Source organism: Plectrocnemia conspersa, unplaced genomic scaffold (assembly GCF_051122295.1).
Source record: "Plectrocnemia conspersa isolate PC_06_02 unplaced genomic scaffold, ASM5112229v1 ptg000009l, whole genome shotgun sequence".
In the NCBI taxonomy this organism is placed as follows: Eukaryota; Metazoa; Arthropoda; class Insecta; order Trichoptera; family Polycentropodidae; genus Plectrocnemia; species Plectrocnemia conspersa.
This window is the reverse complement of record NW_028277173.1, coordinates 24,552,079-24,571,371: the sequence shown is the minus strand read 5'-3', so window position 1 is coordinate 24,571,371 and position 19,293 is coordinate 24,552,079. Positions and strand designations below refer to the sequence as shown.

The 19,293-nt window shown below is 30.0% G+C and overlaps 3 protein-coding genes across 3 annotated transcripts; all 3 read left to right on the top strand.

Moving 5' to 3' along the window:
- Nucleotides 1-82: 82 nt before the first annotated feature.
- Nucleotides 83-2,022, top strand: LOC148232372 (V-type proton ATPase subunit D). The gene is made up of 6 exons (XM_088192470.1): nt 83-218; nt 444-561; nt 639-786; nt 948-1,163; nt 1,231-1,361; nt 1,428-2,022. The coding sequence occupies exons 1-6, from the start codon at nt 178-180 to the stop codon at nt 1,512-1,514; spliced, it is 741 nt and encodes a 246-aa protein (XP_088048596.1). The 5' UTR covers nt 83-177; the 3' UTR covers nt 1,515-2,022.
- A 1,468-nt stretch (nt 2,023-3,490) lies between these two features.
- Nucleotides 3,491-5,681, top strand: LOC148232371 (uncharacterized). The gene is made up of 4 exons (XM_088193101.1): nt 3,491-3,697; nt 3,775-4,223; nt 4,558-5,048; nt 5,115-5,681. Exons 1-4 carry the CDS (start codon nt 3,578-3,580, stop codon nt 5,351-5,353), a joined length of 1,299 nt encoding a protein of 432 aa, XP_088049227.1. The 5' UTR covers nt 3,491-3,577; the 3' UTR covers nt 5,354-5,681.
- A 4,972-nt stretch (nt 5,682-10,653) lies between these two features.
- On the top strand, nt 10,654-17,399 carry LOC148232370 (arylalkylamine N-acetyltransferase 1-like). The gene is made up of 4 exons (XM_088192298.1): nt 10,654-10,827; nt 15,899-16,112; nt 16,183-16,452; nt 16,573-17,399. Exons 2-4 carry the CDS (start codon nt 15,918-15,920, stop codon nt 16,744-16,746), a joined length of 639 nt encoding a protein of 212 aa, XP_088048424.1. The 5' UTR covers nt 10,654-10,827; nt 15,899-15,917; the 3' UTR covers nt 16,747-17,399.
- Nucleotides 17,400-19,293: the final 1,894 nt, after the last annotated feature.

Sequence of the window (19,293 nt, the reverse complement as noted above, 5' to 3'; positions counted from 1 at the left end):
CTGTCACGAAAGCAATGTGTTAACATTGTCTATTGTTACATTGTCTATTATTACTGTAGTCTATGGCTCTCGTACATAAACTGCTTTACGTTGGCAGCACTGCCGTCACGAGACGACAATCAGCTGACCAGGCGGAGTCGTCAATCCACAGGGCTTCCGTCAGAACGTTAAAACGACATGTCGGGAAAGGAAAGGCTTCCGATCTTCCCCTCTAGGGGGTGAGTCATAATCTAATCTCCATATGTATATATATATTTACCCTTGTTATTGCGACTTTAACAAAATCAATATATATGTACCTCCTAAATGTCATTATAGTATCGTACTAGCTAAAATTAATCGTATAATAACTAGAAATATCCCATTTAGTCGCAGTTGTTTCTTTTGACAGGAAACTTCTTAATTGATAATGTTATGTAAATGTCAAATTAATATTTTTGTAGGGCTCAGATGTTGATGAAAAGTCGTCTATCCGGCGCTCAAAAAGGACATGGATTGCTCAAAAAGAAGGCGGACGCTCTACAGATGCGTTTCCGGATGATACTCAGCAAAATCATCGAGGTATAATGAAATAAATGCTTTTATGTAGATGTTTAATTACAATATTGTCGATTAATAAATTGTTACGATTATTTTAGACGAAAACACTCATGGGCGAGATGATGAAAGGAGCTGCGTTTTCATTAGCAGAAGCTAAATTTGCATCCGGAGACTTCAATCATATCGTTCTGCAAAACGTCACTAAGGCTCAAATTAAGATTCGTACAAAGAAGGATAATGTTGCCGGTTCGTATTTATAATTTTAATTAACAAAAATAGAAGGTTTTTTACTTTAGCATATGAAAATGTCAACAACAGCCAAATCAAATTTAATAATATAAACTGTTTTGTTCAATTATTTTTATAATATAATTTTATTGTTCAAATGATATATTTGTATATTTCAGGTGTTACGTTACCTGTTTTCGAATCGTATCAAGACGGAACGGATTCATACGAACTCACTTGCTTGGCAAAAGGAGGACAGCAACTCGCGAAATTGAAGAAGAACTTCCAAAATGCTGTCAAGTTGTTGGTCGAACTTGCGTCCCTTCAAACATCGTTCGTCACTCTTGATGATGTTATCAAAATCACAAACAGACGTGTCAACGCTATCGAGCATGGTAAATTTTTATTCAACGTAAAAATATGAGTAAATTATATTTTTTATAATCAACTATTCGTTTTTAGTAATCATTCCAAGAATCGAACGTACACTGGCATACATCATATCAGAATTGGACGAACTGGAGCGTGAAGAGTTTTATCGTCTTAAGAAAATTCAGGATAAGAAACGTATAGCGAGAAAGAAAGCTGAAGTTGTAAGTGTACTTTTTGATGTTTTATTTGTATTAATCCAATTATAAAAAAAATATTTTTTTTACCAGTTGAAAGCCGCAATGATTGCAAGTGGAAACGATGTTCGCGATGTTGCTAACTTATTGGACGAGGGCGACGATGATTTACTCTTCTAAATATTTACCGTTTTGTGATGCAAAAAAATCTATTTACAAATGTGTTAATAAAAATATTATATTATATATGTTATTATATAACTGTGTAACATTGTATATATCTTTTCAGCTTATTTATTATTATCACAATGTTCATGTAATCTCAGTCTAAAAGCTGAATATTTAAAATTATCAATAGTTTGCTATCGTTACAAATATATAAACAAATTTATATTTCTAATGTTATATTTGAACATTCCTTTAATAATATGTATACACATATATTAGTATTTTTGAAGCTTAAGAACATTTGATTTGTGACGTTGTGGACGGGATGTATTTAAAAACAATAACTAACAATAGAAACTGTGTTGATGAAAATCTATAGGATAATAATTAGTATGTCAAAATTAAATTTTGATTCGTTGAATCATGGTTAAATGTTTAATTAAATGTACTAGTAAATTTATTAAAACAATACAGTTGTGTTTTAAATGTAAATTGTTGAATAAAAATTTGCCATGAAGTATTTAATCGAATATTATTTAAAACAAAAAAAAATCTACTAGTCTCCTTTATTAATACATAATGCAGTTCTTGCAAAATATTGACGACTAGAATTTTTCAACTTGCTGGATTGATTTCTAGTGAAATTTGTTAAGCTCAACTTTAGTAATATTTGGTAGACTCCCGTTTCCCATAATAAAATAATGTTCCTATATTAAATATCATATTGTAATAAATAAATGCAAGTAAGAAAATTACATTTCTGATCGTTACCTACATCTTGAAAGGTGTTGCTTCAAATTTCTTTGGCTTAAAAGATTTGTTATATCTTGTCATCTGATCCCTTTATTGCTGGGTGAAACGAACATTAGGAAACAATTTCACGTAAGTTTGCGAAGATATATTCCGACTTAGATACCTTTAGAATGAAATAAAACAAATTGGAAGCTTAAACGCCATACTCAAAAACCATAAGTTGTTACGTGCTGTCAAACCCAATATTACATAAACAAATTAACCACTATACCTTTATTATATTCGTTTAGGTTAGGTTTTGAGATATTTATAATTTTTCATGTATTTTGAAGTAAGTCGAGTATCGATGAATATATTATATTTATTGGGTCTCTTTGTTTTAGGTACTTAAGATTATATTATATAATAAAAGAAAATTATATATTTAATAATTTATTAATTTGTAATAATCTTAATTTCAAGACATATTTTTGAGTTTTAGTATTTCATACACTATTTTTGAAAGAGTAAAACTTACTATTGCATTAAATTGCGAAATAATTCTGCCTCGACTCGTTCCTAGGATAAATTAGAATAAATTTTACATTATTTGTACGAATATAAATTTGTATTTTAATTTACGACCCGTACTCCTCGTAGAGACATCCAGGATTTTTTATTTTTTCAAAATATTGTGGACTAAATTATAAGGCAGTGAAAGCCAATTTTTACACACATAAATTCGTGCGTGCTAGAGCCGAGTTATAATAAGAAAGTCATATACGTCGCACGAAAATTCAATTATGTGTTGTTATAATTAAATAAAACAAATATATTTATGTAATATCACAGTAACTGGTTGTCAACTCCTGTGTTCGTGTGTTTTGTATAAAAAGTGGAAGATCTGACGTTCACTGTGGCATAAACAAATTTTGGCGACGGGTGGCAATTACACGCAGATTGAGCCGCTGCAATAATATTTTTATTGAATATTATTACAATTACAACATCATACATTGCTTTAGAGGCAGAAGTTCACATTTAAATCCATTGTTTTTTATTTTTGTCAAATTGTTAATGGTTTTCAGTTTTTATCAGTTAATATCAGTTAATACTGATTTCGAATTGTGAACATCTCTTTTTCGTTTGTGCCACTATTATTTACTTATTTGTAATATGATTATAGTGCGCGTAAGGAAAATCTTGTTTTAAAAAAAAGAGATTCGTTTTTATTAAATATTATTAAATAATTAGCTGAGATCCAAAGTAACGAGTGAGTAAAAGCAAACGTCAAAGTTACGGAACATCCCTATCTAGTTGTTTTCTTGTCTGAGGTTATCGGTATGACGGGGGCGGGAGGCACCTGCCGGGTCTGCCTCGCCGAGGGAGCCCGGCTGTCCCTCTTCTCCGGCGAGGAAGACACGAAGACTTATATAAAAGTCATGGCCTGCTCCTCCGTTCAGGTGACTCTTCACAAAAGCGCATATATAAAAAAGTATAATGACAGCTCTTGTTCAAATCGTATCTTATTTATATTTAGATTTGCGAAGAAGACGGATTTCCTAGTTGTATATGTTCTGCCTGTTATGAAATGCTCGATACGGCCTTCGAGTTCAAAAGGAAATGCGAAACGTCCGACGTGAAACTTAGAAGCCTACCAAAAGACGAGCTCAAAGTCGAAGAAGAAGATTATAATTTCGATTTTCCCGAAGACGACATATTCGACGAAGACTATGTAACTGTCGAGAACGACGTTAAATCCTTTCCCATGGTGATCGACGTCAAACCGTTAGTATCGAAAGAAGACCTGCCGTTGCAAAAGAAGAGGATAAAAAAGAAATGGAAGTCGCCCGTAGATAGTTCCATACCTCAAAGAGATCCGAGAAAGAAGAAAAAAATAATCACTAAAATCAAGAGTCAAGTTGTCACTAATAGTATAGCTACGTCGCTCTTGGAAGGCAAGTGTATGTGGAACGGAGACGAATGGAGGTATATAATCACATTAACCTAACGCGGTTAAATTTAATTATCCATCAAAGGTCTTAAAAAAATCTATATATATCTAAATTCTGAAATGAATCACATTAAAAATAGTTCAAAATTTTAATTGTGGTAAAAAGTAAAAAGGTTAATAAACGAAAAACATTTTTCTAATATGCTAAATAAGGTTTTTGTTGATAAGTATTACAATTTTTGTTCAACACAAACGAGAAACATAAATTACATATATGTTTATTTTTATTTTAATAAAATCCCTGTAAAATCAACAAAAAAATTTGGTCATTGAGTGGCAATGTTATGAAATACTATATTATATTTTTAGATTCGAATTATCAAAGAAAGAAGATACATTGAAACAAATAGCTAAAGTGTCGCTGGTGAAAAAGGAAAAGAATGAAGAGATCGTAGCGAAAGAAAGAAAGAAAGCGAGAAGAAAATTGCTAAAGAACAAAAAGAGCAAAACTATCAATCTGTGCGACACGTGCGGTCAAACGTTCAAGTCAAGATATCACCTTAAATATCACATTGTTTTGAAGCATCAGGACGGCGGAAGAACGATAAAATGCCTCGACCCGGATTGCAAAAAGTCGTTCAAGCTGGACAATTACATGATCAGACACGTGAAACGGTGCCATAGCGCAAAGAGGGATTTCGTGTGCAACGAGTGCGGCAAACAATACGCTTTTATATCCAGTTTGAAGCAGCACATGAAATCTCACTCGGAAAATTTGGTCTGGAAGCAATGTAACTTTTGCACTCAAAAGTATAGAACGCAGAAGTCAGTCGATATTCACGTGAGATCTGTCCATACAGGTTTGTGCCATTTGCTCGTATTTGAACGATTGATGATTTTCTAACAATACATTTCATTTTTTACAGGCGAACGTCCGAGTAAATGCACAGTGTGCAATTCAGCGTTCTTCCATGACGATTATTTAAAGGAACATATGCGGCTCCACACTGGTGAGACTCCATACAAATGTCCCATTTGTAAAAGAGGATATGCTCAACGCGGAAATATGAAGAGCCACATGAAGCAGCATAGGATGTCCGAGTTGGACGAAATTACTAAGGCGACTATGAAACCTAACTATCTAAAATTATTGAGAGATTGTTGATGAAAATTAAACGTTATATACATAGTAAAAAAGACTGTTGATAAAAATAAAACTTTAATGTCATATAGTGACGTGTTACAATTTATTATTCTATTTTATCGACAAAGTTAAGTTTACACTTGATTTGAATGCTGCGTGTTAAAAATGTTACGAGTAATTAAATCTAGATATTTTATCGTTTATGCTTTGTTTAGTATTGTTTGATAATATTTTTTAAATATTGCTGGATGTGGATTTTTAATAAGAGTTTTATTCAATGTTCTTTGCTTTACACTTATAAATGTAAAGATATTATGTTTGCATTTTTTTATGATTAAAATTTCAAGCATATTGTGTATATTATTATAAATATGTACATTTTTCTTATCTAAAATTCTATTCAAGTACAAACAATATTGATCAAATTTTTAATATTAATAACTAATTCTGTGATTCATAATAGAGCTCTCATTAAATAATTTGATAAATTTGTAATGAAATTTATTTTAGAAAATTTTGGTGCAATGTTTTATCGCGGATTGTAAATAAACGGCATAGATTTTTTTTTATATTTATATTGTATGTATAGAAATATCCGAAAATATTTAGGTCTTAAAAAAGTATTTCTTGCTATTATTTAATAAACAAACTTAGTATTTTTTATTGTTAACAAATATGGTGCATTTTTATTGGTTCTTTTAAAATTTATACTTATAATTGATAGTCTATTCTATATTAGAAAAATGTACTTTATGAATTAAATTATAGCTGTTTTTATTATACAGTAACATCCATATGAAAAACGTTTACATTGTAAAATTATTATATTTAAAAATGGTATCATTTTGGGACCAGTATTTTTAAAATTTATTTTTATATCAATAATATATGTTCAGATAATTTATTGAGGTGTTACTGTTTTATTTTATTCTAAGAGCTATGTTCTTTTAATAATAAAATTAATAAATAAAACTTATTTTTATTGTTTTATAAGTTTTTACTTTAAATCTGTAACATTACAATGTACGCATTTAAAAATACAATAAATTGTAAAGTCTTTTAAAACATATTCAAGGTATTTTATTTTTACTTTTATTCCCATAAAAAACATATATCAATATTCTGGTCATTATGAGTAATGAAATCGAAATAAAAAAAAGCTTGGATAATGTTTCTGATTCAGTAAAGTTATATATTTTACTAGTGAAGTTCAAATACATTTTAACCAGTATCTACCAGCGAAAATATAATTCAACTGAACTATATTTTCTGCTCTAAAATGTCTATAAAACTCAATTTGACAGTTGCAAAACGTCTATTTGCTATTCTAACCAAAACCTAACCTACACGAATAAACCAAACCAACTTGACCGAATAAAAGTTATAAAATTAGTTATAGTTTTAGAACTTTCATTAGGTCAAAAACAATAAAATCGTGTCGGCTTGGTAACGAGCGTTCCCACTGCGACGGCGCCAACACTATTTTATTGCTTTTGATGCGAATTTTTTACTTCTGAGAAGTGATAATTGCTTTTTGCGCTCTCCTATTGGTCAAAATTTGGTTTAGATATGCTTCATTCGATTCTCACTTATTGTAAGTCGTAATATAGTTATAAAAAGTATTATTATGAACATTATGATTCTTCGAAAAAATGCATGCTGCCCATCAGTGCAATGTATTTTCTGGTCTTCGGTCCTTTAACTAATCTTGATGATTCGGGGAGGAACCAGAGTATCGAGTGCTTTTATACATGTTTAATTCGACCGTACAATTGTATAATGTTTATTTGAAATCAGAAAAAGTCATCAATCTATGGAATGTGAATCTTTGGATTCTTGGTACCTGTTCGGCGAAGATATGTATCGGCCAATTCTTTGTTCACGATTTTTATGCAAGTGCTTTGAAACTGTTAATGGATATACGCTCAGATACGGAATACTGTTTGTATAATACTGATGAGAAAATGTCATTTCTTAGAAGATCCAAGGCATACAAATCAATCAGTTGGTTATACGGGCCATTTGAGACTAATTTCTTCACAACGATTACGATTGGTCCCGGCACGACAAAATAGTTTAGATACTTTAATAGTTTTATTATTATTACATATCAATTTTAAAATATGTATTTGGGGGTTTCAACAATGACATTTAGACATCATGACGATCTTGATTTAGGGTTCGACAATAAACATGAGAACACCCAGAGTTGCACAATAGCCACTCAACCATTAATAATCATTAATTACCGACTCATTAAAACCAAATCTTTATAAGTTTTGAGACTTAAGACTGGAAACAATACTATTGGCTTCACATCAGATACAATTAAAGGTCGGAATAGCGTAGTCCGTATGGTTTTATTTGGCAATTCATGCCACGGCAGCGACTCATATTATTAAAAAAAATATTAAAAAAACCGACACCAGCAGCAAAATAACAGTTATTGATTATAAATTATAATAATTAATTTAATATAGAAGTCGCCGATTTCCAGACTCTGTCTGGTGGCTTAAATACATATTTACTTGTAAGTATTCATTATATCTGATTGATTTACCCTGTGGTACATATTTATGGCGTTGTAATGTATTGTTAAAATAATCTTTGAAAATTAAATCTAACATTATTGGATATTACAGACGTTTCATGTAAAAAACTATTTTATTTAATTTGCTGCTAAATTATTTTTTGATTTAATTTTAATATAATTGGGTCTTCAATATATCTATAATTTTCGGCGAAATATAATTCGAGCTCTATAAAATTCCTATCGGAAAAATTTTCGAGATCAGGAATTTAATGCCATAAACTGGGGCGTTTATCAAGTAACTGGAAGTACTAAGAGAATATTCACCCGCCATCTTTTCAGAAAATTCCCGACTCTGGGCGTACCTAACCACATAGGGCTGCCACAAATTTTAATATACATATTTCTATTTTGTATTTATCTTCTCTATAGTGTCAGTACTATACAAAACGACATATTTATAATATTCTCATATATATTGAAATTATATTATTGAATTTTTATGTATCGATTTTTTTTAGGAGTTGCCTATGAATTAATACATTACATTTATCAAAGTGTATCGGAAAAGCATTTATTATTTAGAATATTAATTAACGATGGTAGCCCTACTGATTTACACGTTCATGAAAATGTCTAAATACCAGCACAGGTCATTCTTTGAACTTACAATATTCGATATAAATATATGTATATAGGCGTCCCTATTCTACTATACGTATTATAAGGTTTTGTATACACGCGTGTATATGTACGCATAACCATAGTAGTAGTACGTGACGGGGACGGGACACGAGCCGAGCTCCCAGACCTTTATGGGGAGCTGTCGGTTCTGTACAGGGCGACTCAAAAATAATTGACACTGAACTTATATTTTTTATAAAAAACTAAAACACATAATCAGATGCTTTTAATTAACTATTTTAATCGATAGGTTTTCATGGACAAAAATAATATAGAACCGCCATATCAAATTCCCCACGAAACAAGAAAAATTATCTTTAACCATTGTGAACTTTTGGCAAAAATGCTAGGTCCAAATAAAGGGTTTATGAATTGTAATGGGTCTTCTGTTGGTCGACGTCTCGCCGATCGGCGCGTTACTATAACTATGTAAGCATTACCAGCAATACATATATACAGCGGCTAATCTGTGTCTCGGTTAAAATGTAATCGATCAGGCAAGCTTTTAATCCCACGTTTGTAAAAACTGACTGGCTGCTAATTAAAATATTCAGAAAGGAATGTTTAAACTTCACTAACACTATTCAATTTTTTACTATCTAAATTATGTTGTAGAGACCTAAATCAATAATAATCTAATGGTGCTGTATCGGTAGAATATAAAGGGTGAGCAACAGTTTTCTATTTGATAGCATTGATTTTTTCTATCGCAGTATGAGGCAGGCGCGTCGCCTTGTTCTCGTCGCTTAGTGTATGTAGTACACATACGCCTAGTTTCCACGCCTTCCCAATATTTTTAAACTTCTTTGAATGCTATACCATGCATATCATGTCTTATCTGTTAACTTCTTAATCAAAATCTCTGCAGTTATGCTGTCATCATCGATGATTTTTTGTGTCCCACTTCTAGGCTTGCCTTCCAAAGAAAAAATTCAGATTTAAATCTTTTGAACCATTTTTGACATTGATGAACCAGTAAAACAATATATTCCAGACTTAAGTAAATAGTATATACACTTATCCCTCGATTTACGAGGGATAAGTGTATATACGAAATAACGAGAGTCCCAGTATGAATTATCTTTAATTTGTTTCCGAAAAACTTTTATACATAATGTTTTCATTGTAACGAAGACTTAGTACAACGAAATATTTTGTTCATAAGTGACATTTAAGGTGTTTCGCCAACCCTCAAACTTTTTTTATGAAATATTTTTTTAACAAATTTCATTGTGTTCATTACAGTATCCTTAAAAATGGACAAAAAATGATCTGTCAATCTTGTAAGAGGTTATTTTGCTGCTGTAGTAATATGGTAATTAAAAATAAAAATAGATATCATCTTCCTTACATTCAATACAACGAATTTTCAGTATAACGAATTGACAGCTGCAACACTTTTTGGCTTATCATTAACAAGTGATACAATTTTCCTATTACAATAACTTTTTAGTTTAATATGTATCACAAATACTCTTGCAGAGATTTATACAATTGCAACTGTGTAAATGGTTTGCAAACTTTTTCGATTCTCGGCGCTCTAGCTGAATCCAAGTTTTCTCTAGACATCATATGGAAAATTCTAGCAAGTACAATTTGCGAAATAGCGAATATTTTTTCAAAAATTAATAACTAATTGTATAGATTTCTGTAAAAAGTTATTACTGGGTTTCACGTTATATCATGGCAGTGGTGTAGCCATGGTGAGTGGGGGACCGCCCTGGGCGGCACGTGTTTGGGTGCGGCTTTTTTGCGATGGAAGGGCTGTTCGTATTTAAACTTAATGCGCTAATATATATATATATATATCCACGAATAGCTAAGAGCTAAATTGAATATGTGAACAGTTTAACAAATGCCGATTTTATGACCAATGAATAAAAGGTCGGAAAATTTCTGGCTTTCTCTCATAAGCTCAAAGTCCTCTCAACCTCATTACGAATACGCTCTGGTTAAAAAGTCATAAAAATATTAATTCGGGTCAACGAATCAAAAGATTTGGGTCAGCGTGTGAACCCCCTGTAGGCGAGAGAGAGGAACAGGCACTCTTTCACAGTTCCTCCCGCTCTGGCACAATCACTCACCAGCTGGGCCCGGCGGGTGGAAAACGTGCCGACCCAATTTTCCCGCAAGGACTCGCAGGAAAACAAAGGACGACGATCGTCACCACCCCCCGGCGACAGATCAGTCGATCGGGACTAGCGAAAAAAGTTTATCGAGATCAGGCAGTCGAACGGTTCCAGACGAAAAGCTGGGTGTTTGACTTTCAAAAACGAGGAAGGTGAGCAATAGATTATAATTTTTCCGATAGCAATCAATTAGGTTGTATAGGGGCGAAGGCTATTAATCCACATTGAACGGAAGAGATTAAAAATGAGATTTTCAAGTTAACTAATTTTTTTGGAGATTTAAAATATAGATTTTTTCGTCACAGAGTGTTTTAATAAATCTCTAAACTTCATTTACTTTTGTTAAATATTTTAAACTAAATAAAGTACGTGAAACTATTTTTTAAGCATTTTATAAATTTGAGACAAATAAGCCACTAAAGATTAAAGACTAACTATATTTTTACCTATATGTGGAAATATTGAAATATGTGTTTTTTCCTCTAAAGCAACATGTGTTTATATTAGTCTCTAAATAAGTATAATTACGCGAAATATTTAAGTAAGTAGTATTTATGATGTGTATAATTTGCTTATTGTGAATAAAATGGTACACTATTAATTATTTTTCTGGCTTTATATTGGATGACCTGTAGCTTAGAAAAAATAGTGCTAATGGTGTTACTCTACACCGGACAAACACATGTTAAAATAGGTCTGTCTAATTGTTTATTAAGTATCGTTTTACTTTTAGTGGTCAAAGCGCTTATATAAATAAATATCGGGCTAAAGGTCGCAATGCCGGTAGCATTTAAAAGCGAAACGTTCGATTTACGTTCAATACTACTATCGTATTTACTTTGGAAAGAATAAATCAAAGCTACTCTATGTTCGGTAAATACAATTGCCTGTTTTATTCGCAATATTGGTTATTTTTTTAGTAATATAATCGGCTTTGGTTTAGGACCGTAAGATTAAGTTTTTAGGCAACATAGATAATTCTATGAAACATATCTAATAATACAATATAGGCAATTTTATAAATTGTATTCAATCGCTACATGTTGTGAATCATGTTAGATACAGTGCATTAACATGCTGTTCTTCTGATTTGAATGAAATTTTATTTTTTGGGCTCCTGACTTTTTTTTGAAAAAAATAAAGAGTGCTTACAATTTTTTTCTGATTTTCTTAATATGTTTGTATTTTTTTATATCACGAAAAAAAAATATGTTACATTGGTATTCGTTGTGATTCTCAAATTTATTTTCTTACATAATAAACCCATTTTGCGTTGATTGCGTCAATAGAATAGGCAGTATTTTATTTGATAAAAAATACGCGAAAGAATATATCAGGTTTCCCTTTAATATTTATTCGTTATTGTACGTTATTAATTTTACAATATATTCATTATTATACAATATATAAAAATCACGTTTCGCATAAAATATTTATTTTAATCGATAGAGATAATCATTATATGTTTCATATTGCTAATTTTATTCATAAATTTCATTATATACATTCATAAAAATATATTGAAAAATCTGCAAATAATAAGTATGTATAAATTAAAAAGATTCACAATTTTTAACTATTAAGTAATATATTCGCACGTCACGATTCTAGTTATTATAAATACAAGATTCTTTAAAAATATTTTTAGCAATGTGGTTGCAAAATATTATAGGATTCAAAGTTCGACCTTTCACAATGTTAATTTTGTTAAATTTAATGGCCCAGTGTTATTTTCGAAACGACTTAATTAAGGAAAGCTGATCGCCTCAAGATAAAATAAACAATCACATAAAAAAGGAACATCCCTAAAGGACTTATGGGATTTACTCGGCGTTCGTATAGCAGCAAAGAGATATTCAATAAAAGAGTATGAGGTTCTTAAAGTAAATATAATGATGAAAAATCTGTTTTATTTTATTAATAATATGTCATCATTTAATTCATTTGTTTTAAAATAAACTTACTGAAAAATGAAAGAATCGAATCATGTTTTTAATAGACAATTTGAAAAGAAAATCATTGATAATATAAAAAGCAATAAATCAAAACTCATTTCAAGTTTTTTCGATTGATGTATCAACCGGCGTGACATAAAATTTTATATTTGGGATGGATAAAAGGTGTTTTTGGCAGTGGAAATGTATTAATAATAAATTCTGATATATGTGAGCATTTAAATATGTTTTAAGCCACCCAAGATATAATTAATCTGTAACATTGCAAACAGCAATTTTGCGGAAAATTTGTGACAAATTTTCCGCTGATATATTTATTGAAAGCATTAACAGGAAGATTAATTATTTAATATACATAAATCACTGTTATATGCTGAAAAGTGAAGTTTATTATACATTTTGCAAACATAATGTGTCATCATCATCATAATTTACGTATACATTTATATAATACAAGCCAACATGTTATTAATTGTAAATTAATTTAAGATGCAAAAATATTTATTTCATGCTATTTTTAATGAATGTTCCACTTAAAGGTAGCACAAAAAAATCATAGAGTTTAATGAATGCGCATTTCTGCATACATTAATTGTAAGAAGTCAGATAAAGATTGATAAATACAATTGCTAACAATGATACATTTTAATCGCAATTTACACCAGTATATTTACTTTGTACGACATTTCTGTTTGCGTGTTATCCAATAGTATACTTAAACTTCTGCGTTGTTGTATGATGTTAATTGTTATTGCATTCGCAATTGAAGCTTTAATTAATTCTGTGCGTATGCTCGCACTTTGATAGTAGATACAATCTTAAGAATTTATATAAGGGCTTAGTTATAACATCATCAGTATGAATCGAGAATATTTTATACAAAGTTTACAGTTAGTTATCACAATGTAAGTATTCATCAAGTACTAGTTCTGATTTTAAAAGCTTTTATGTTTAATGGAACCGAAAGCTCTTTATATGCGTACATTGTATAATTTTCAAATCGGTTTTATTTAACACTTTTCTGTATTAGGTAGTGTTGTTTTATCGGTCATTTTAAAAAGAACACTTTCTACGAACGAAATCCAAAATAAAAATCAATGGCCGAAAATTTTAAACGGAAGTAATGCAACTACAGCGACTAAAAACATGACGTTTTTAGATCAACAAGTTTTTTTTCTGGATGTTTACTATTGGAAAATAAGGCCCAAACTTGATGACGAACATCTCAAGAACACGGTTGATGCAGACTCTCGACAAACTTGTATAAATATGAATTAAACGATATAATACGTTTTCATAAACTGTTGTTGCTCTCAAAGCTCAGATATTTGGTGCCGCATTATCTTACGGATAGACTGAATTAGTGCAGATCGTTTTTTTCTAGATAAAATCAGAAAACGTTCTTGGATTGTGTATGATACAGTCATATAAAGACTACACTGATAAACCCTTTTTTAAATTTAAATTTTTAATGTATGTATTTAGGAAAAGTTTAAATGTTTTGTGTATAATGATATTTTATAGTTAAACATGACAATACAAACAGATAATTAGTGTTGAAAATTTAAAATTTAAATTTAGTGAACAAAAAAAGGCATTATTTTCAATATTTTTAAAAGCGGCTTATATAAATAAATAGTAACGACAAATTTATGTATCAAAAAAACAATTATTCATGTAAATATGCTAGAATGAGGAATGAGGAATTGGCATAAAACTATCACGCGAAAATGCGCGGACGGACCGTAATGTGTTAATGGCCGTTTAAATGCTTTGGTGTCAATTATTATAAGGAAAATTAATAGCAGTAATTTAATATAGTAAGTGAAGATTATTTAAATGAATATTATTATTTTTAAGTGGGTATTTATTTTAATTTGTTTATGGTAAAAATGTTTACGACAAAGTGAATATACGTTATTTCTAACACTGTTTCATAGTTGTTATTTTTGCTCGTAAAATTATCAGAAATCACATTGATTTATTAATTGAAAATATTTTGTTGCAACGTAAGCGTTAGCCAAATTCATTACTATGGGGCAAACACAATTCAATTATCAAATTAAATTGAAATTATCAAATTAAATCATTAGCCAGATATTAGGCTTTAGCCAAATTCATTACTACGGGGTAAACACAATCAATTACTACTAAGTAAGAAGTGAGACACCAGACTGAAATCAGTGACACCTATTTTATTATTTTTAATCTATTATAACAGATTATTATTAAATATTAAAAATATTAATAATATATACCTTTGAGGAGTATCGCCGTACATATACGGCGGTTGATCTTTCGCTGTTTTAAGGTACCCTAGATAGTTATATATATTACTGTAGAAATAAAAAATATTATATTAATATAATATTTTTTTAAATTTATTTTTTTGTAAATGATTTCTTTAATTACCATAAAAAAAAATTAATATTAATTTTATAAAAAATAGTAGTCCCTGTATTGATATAAAAAAATCCACTAAAGCAAAATAATAAATAATAAATATGTAAAATAAATTTAAAAATAATTAATTATTAAAACATACTAATACAAAAAAATAGTAAAATAAATTAAAGCAATAAAAATAATAGAATCCATGTATTAGTATGTAATATTAAATAATAATAAATAAATAACAACAGAAATAGTTATGGAAATATACGTAAAATGAACTCACTTCCAGGTGTATAACTATAGTGTATACTAACAAATTAACAAATGTTTACAGACTAACTCATTACTCAGAGGGTTAATCAATGATTTTATTTTTTTATTATTCTTAATGATATTCCTCCGCAAGATTAAGAAAATTTAGGGAAACCTTATCTGTGATGTTCTAAACTAAATATAGAATTCAAACCCAAGTTTATCAGGTATTAGTCATCGATATATACCATTGGTAAAGGTAAAAATAATGAGTATGTCAGTTTCTCGAAAAATCGTCAATGAAAAATGTGATTCTGGAACTTAGATACCGGCACGTGAAATATAAATATTATCCATTTTTATTTTCCACAAAATTTTTATAAGGTATGTTGGTATATGATTCCCTTGAGTTGCATCGACGAGTATACTTGGGAATATACATAATCTAGAGATTCTGGAAGATCTTTGTTTTTGTGTGCAATTTAATTGGACTACTTGCAATTTAATTGGACTACAGTTGATGGACGCATTGCGATCTAACTAATAATTATATTATTATGAATGTCTTTTTCTGTATAATAAGATCAAAACTTATTTTTTAATTAAAATATTTTTTTTATAGGATATAAAATATACCAAAGATGGAGTTTAGAATTGTTGAAGAGAAAGATCACCAGTTGGTCATTGACCATTTGCGAAGGACTTTCTTCATAGACGAGCCTCTTAATAAAGCCGTTGAACTTTGCCCAAATGGAGAAGGACACGAAACGCTCGAGCATCATTGTTGCGATACCATGAGGGATGGTTATTCAATTTTGGCACTGGAGGATGGGGAGGTAATCAATAAACGGTTTTCGCTCACGTGCTTATCAAACGAACGTCCGATTACAAATTAATTTTGTTTAGGTGCTAGGAGTCGTGTTGAATGGAGTTCTAAGGCAGAATGACACCATTAAATCCATTGCGAAGTTGAAGACCATCAACGATGACAAATTTACGAAAATATTTTCGCTGCTCTACAGCATCACTGAGGACCTTGACCTTTTCAACAAGTACCAGGTCGATAGCATTTTCGAATGTAGAATCGTTTCAGTCGACCCCAAAGCTAGGGGAAAGGGTTTGGCAGGCGAGTTAATGAGAAGGACCATACAAATGGCTAAGGACAGAGGATTCGAGGTATTAATGAAATTATGATTTGTGTAGATATACATTATAATTTAGTAGTATATAGTTTAATATATAAATTAATTTTAAATATTTTCAATTATCTACAGCGTAGTTTTAAATATTTTTTAGATTATGAAAGGAGATGCAACTGGGGTGTTTTCGCAGAAGATTTGCGAAAAGTATGGCATGAAAGCCATCCTGGAGTTATTGTACAAAGATTATCTAGATTCTGAAACTGGTCTTCCTGTTTTCGACATAGAAGAACCACACAAATCTTTGAAAATAATGATTTTACATCTTTAAATAACCGACGAATATAAATTCGAAGTAGGATTTTCAATTCATTCGAGATCCCAAAATTGAGATGACCAAATCTTAAACACAAATTGTGAAACGTCTAGAATTCAATGTGATAAATTCTGGAGTAGGGTTTCCAATTTGCTTTGATAAATAAAAACTGAAAATTATACAATTTTATTATAAATATATACAAATTAATCTACAGTCAGCAGCAAAAGGCCTAAAATTGCGACGACTATAAAAATATGACAATATTTGTGTAGAGTTTTATTTTAAATATCACTATATATTTCATTGAATGAACTAGTCACTCAAAAAATATAATATATTAATATGAGCTTTTGTGATTTTAAATCACGATGTGTTCTTAATCACATATTAGTATACACATCAGTATTATAGTCAGATATAAATATCTGACGAAATCGTGTAATTGTTAGAAACTTTGTATACTATTATATTATATTATATAATAATACATTGTATTTGTGTGAAAAGCTCGAAAATAATTTTTGAACTAATATAGATGTCGTTGTTATAAGAAATTTTAATATTTTTGCTGATCGTTTTCGATCGTTAAATTTTACGTAATTTATGTATGTTAACCAAAGCTTTTTATTAACTAATTAAAATAATAGTATAAAACACAATCCTGTATAATTGGTGGAACTGATTTATACATTTGTGATGTATATGTTTATTTATATGTATTTTTTATATTGTTTATTTATATTATACAATTATTTATTGGCAGGTCCAAAAATGTTGTAATAAATGTCTGAAAAATATATGTATTTTTTATTGTTCGTGCTTTTAGTTTTTTATATTATTATGTAAATATCAGGCGCGTATTAAGTGCCTCGAGTGAGTGAGAAGAAGTGGGCGTGCAAAACGCATTGATGCACGCCCTATCTCTCACTCACTCTCGTTACTTAACACGCGAGCGAGCAAAAGGGAATGTATCTCACCGTACGCGCATGGTTCATACTGAATTTCTCAGTAGAAAGCAATAATCAATCAAAGGTGCTTAGCCAAACAAATACATTTTTAAAAAACATTAGAGTTAATTACTGTAACAAAACCTACTTAGCCGCCCTAAGAACATCTATTCATTCATGATTTTGGAGACACGTGCCTAAAAACAATACTATACGTATTTTCTTGTCATAATTGAGAAGCGACCACAATGGTTTCGCTTATAAAAATATACCAGGAAGTTGTACATTAATAGGCGGGCTACATCCTTCTAGACTAATCATTATTAATCTGGGAACCCGGCTGCAATCGTGACGGCTTAGGTCGAGAACAGAGGTGGAGCACTTCGTTTGTGCAAAAGGATAAGTCCAGAATCAAATTACGTTTAGGGACCTCAATTTAGTTAATCCGCCACTGGGCCTATCAATTTGTTTTTATGTGTATCCTAGACGTTAAAAAGCAAAGACGTCTAATGTAAGATGGCCCTGAGAATGCAGCCTCATTGCGTATTAAGGTTTGATGGAATAGGGTGGGTAATGTTATTTGGATATCATCTTGCATGCAGTTTAAATTGTACTATTTTTTTTCACGCACACAATGATTTTGTATTCATTATGGTTGAATATTTTGATGGCTTACATTTTATAATAAATAAGTTAATTAATATTAAAACCATGTTGAATAAAAAGTTTAAGTTAAAAATTAAGTTCGCGGAAAATAACTGGTTGTAAAATTGATTAAGTACATATTAAGTATTGATTAGGAATATATTTATAAAAAAAGTAAAAACCGACCTTAAATAATGTATCTGAATTAATCTACAATTGTTTGAGATGTACCTATATACTGATTTTTTATACATATTATACGAGAAATAAAAGGAACGGAACATTGCCTTCAAAAGCACCCACTTTCTAAGTAGTACTTTCACAATAAACATTATTATTCAAAGGGACAGATTGTAGTTTTTTGACGGCTCCGTTTGCATTAATTTGACTTTATTGCTTTTTGAACGTTTAAAAAATATTAGACATGAGAGAAAATATTCAACGAATGTAAATTAGTAGCTGTAAATTCAGGTATTCTATGTAAATATTCAGATCAAATACCCGAGGAAGAAGCAAAGAAATAACGAAAAATCAACAACAGCACAGCCGAATTATATATATTTAATATTTTTATAAATTTAATTATCGGTAATTTGACAACAAGATTTAATGCAGCAAAATAAATAAATAATACATTCAGTTTTATGTGCTTATTCCTAAGACAAAATCTAGAAAATATAATCTCGAATCAATCTCAAAAATATTTGATATAATATGTCATTTTAGTAAAATCATATCGGAATACATTTTCATCAGTAAATATATATATATTTACTAGTGAAAATATAAATTATCTGGCAGGTGTAATTAAAATTATATGATCTCAACTTTTCTATGTATAGTAATATATAAATTTACATACTTTATTTATATCTGATGTATAAATTTTGCAGCGAATATGTATTTTTTGGTAAAGTTATATAATAAATATTTAAGTCCAAATACATTTTCACTAGTGGATATATAT

Bases quoted from the DNA above. Each gene is read 5' to 3' on its own strand.
- LOC148232372 (XM_088192470.1), top strand. From the start codon at position 178: ATGTCGGGAAAGGAAAGGCTTCCGATCTTCCCCTCTAGGGG. The intron at 219-443 runs GTGAGTCATAAT...ATATTTTTGTAG, and splicing joins CCGATCTTCCCCTCTAGGGG to GGCTCAGATGTTGATGAAAA. The intron at 562-638 runs GTATAATGAAAT...CGATTATTTTAG, and splicing joins TACTCAGCAAAATCATCGAG to ACGAAAACACTCATGGGCGA.
- LOC148232371 (XM_088193101.1), top strand. From the start codon at position 3,578: ATGACGGGGGCGGGAGGCACCTGCCGGGTCTGCCTCGCCGAGGGAGCC. The intron at 3,698-3,774 runs GTGACTCTTCAC...ATTTATATTTAG, and splicing joins TGGCCTGCTCCTCCGTTCAG to ATTTGCGAAGAAGACGGATT. The intron at 4,224-4,557 runs GTATATAATCAC...TTATATTTTTAG, and splicing joins TGGAACGGAGACGAATGGAG to ATTCGAATTATCAAAGAAAG.
- LOC148232370 (XM_088192298.1), top strand. From the start codon at position 15,918: ATGGAGTTTAGAATTGTTGAAGAGAAAGATCACCAGTTGGTCATTGAC. The intron at 16,113-16,182 runs GTAATCAATAAA...AATTTTGTTTAG, and splicing joins TGGCACTGGAGGATGGGGAG to GTGCTAGGAGTCGTGTTGAA. The intron at 16,453-16,572 runs GTATTAATGAAA...AATATTTTTTAG, and splicing joins CTAAGGACAGAGGATTCGAG to ATTATGAAAGGAGATGCAAC.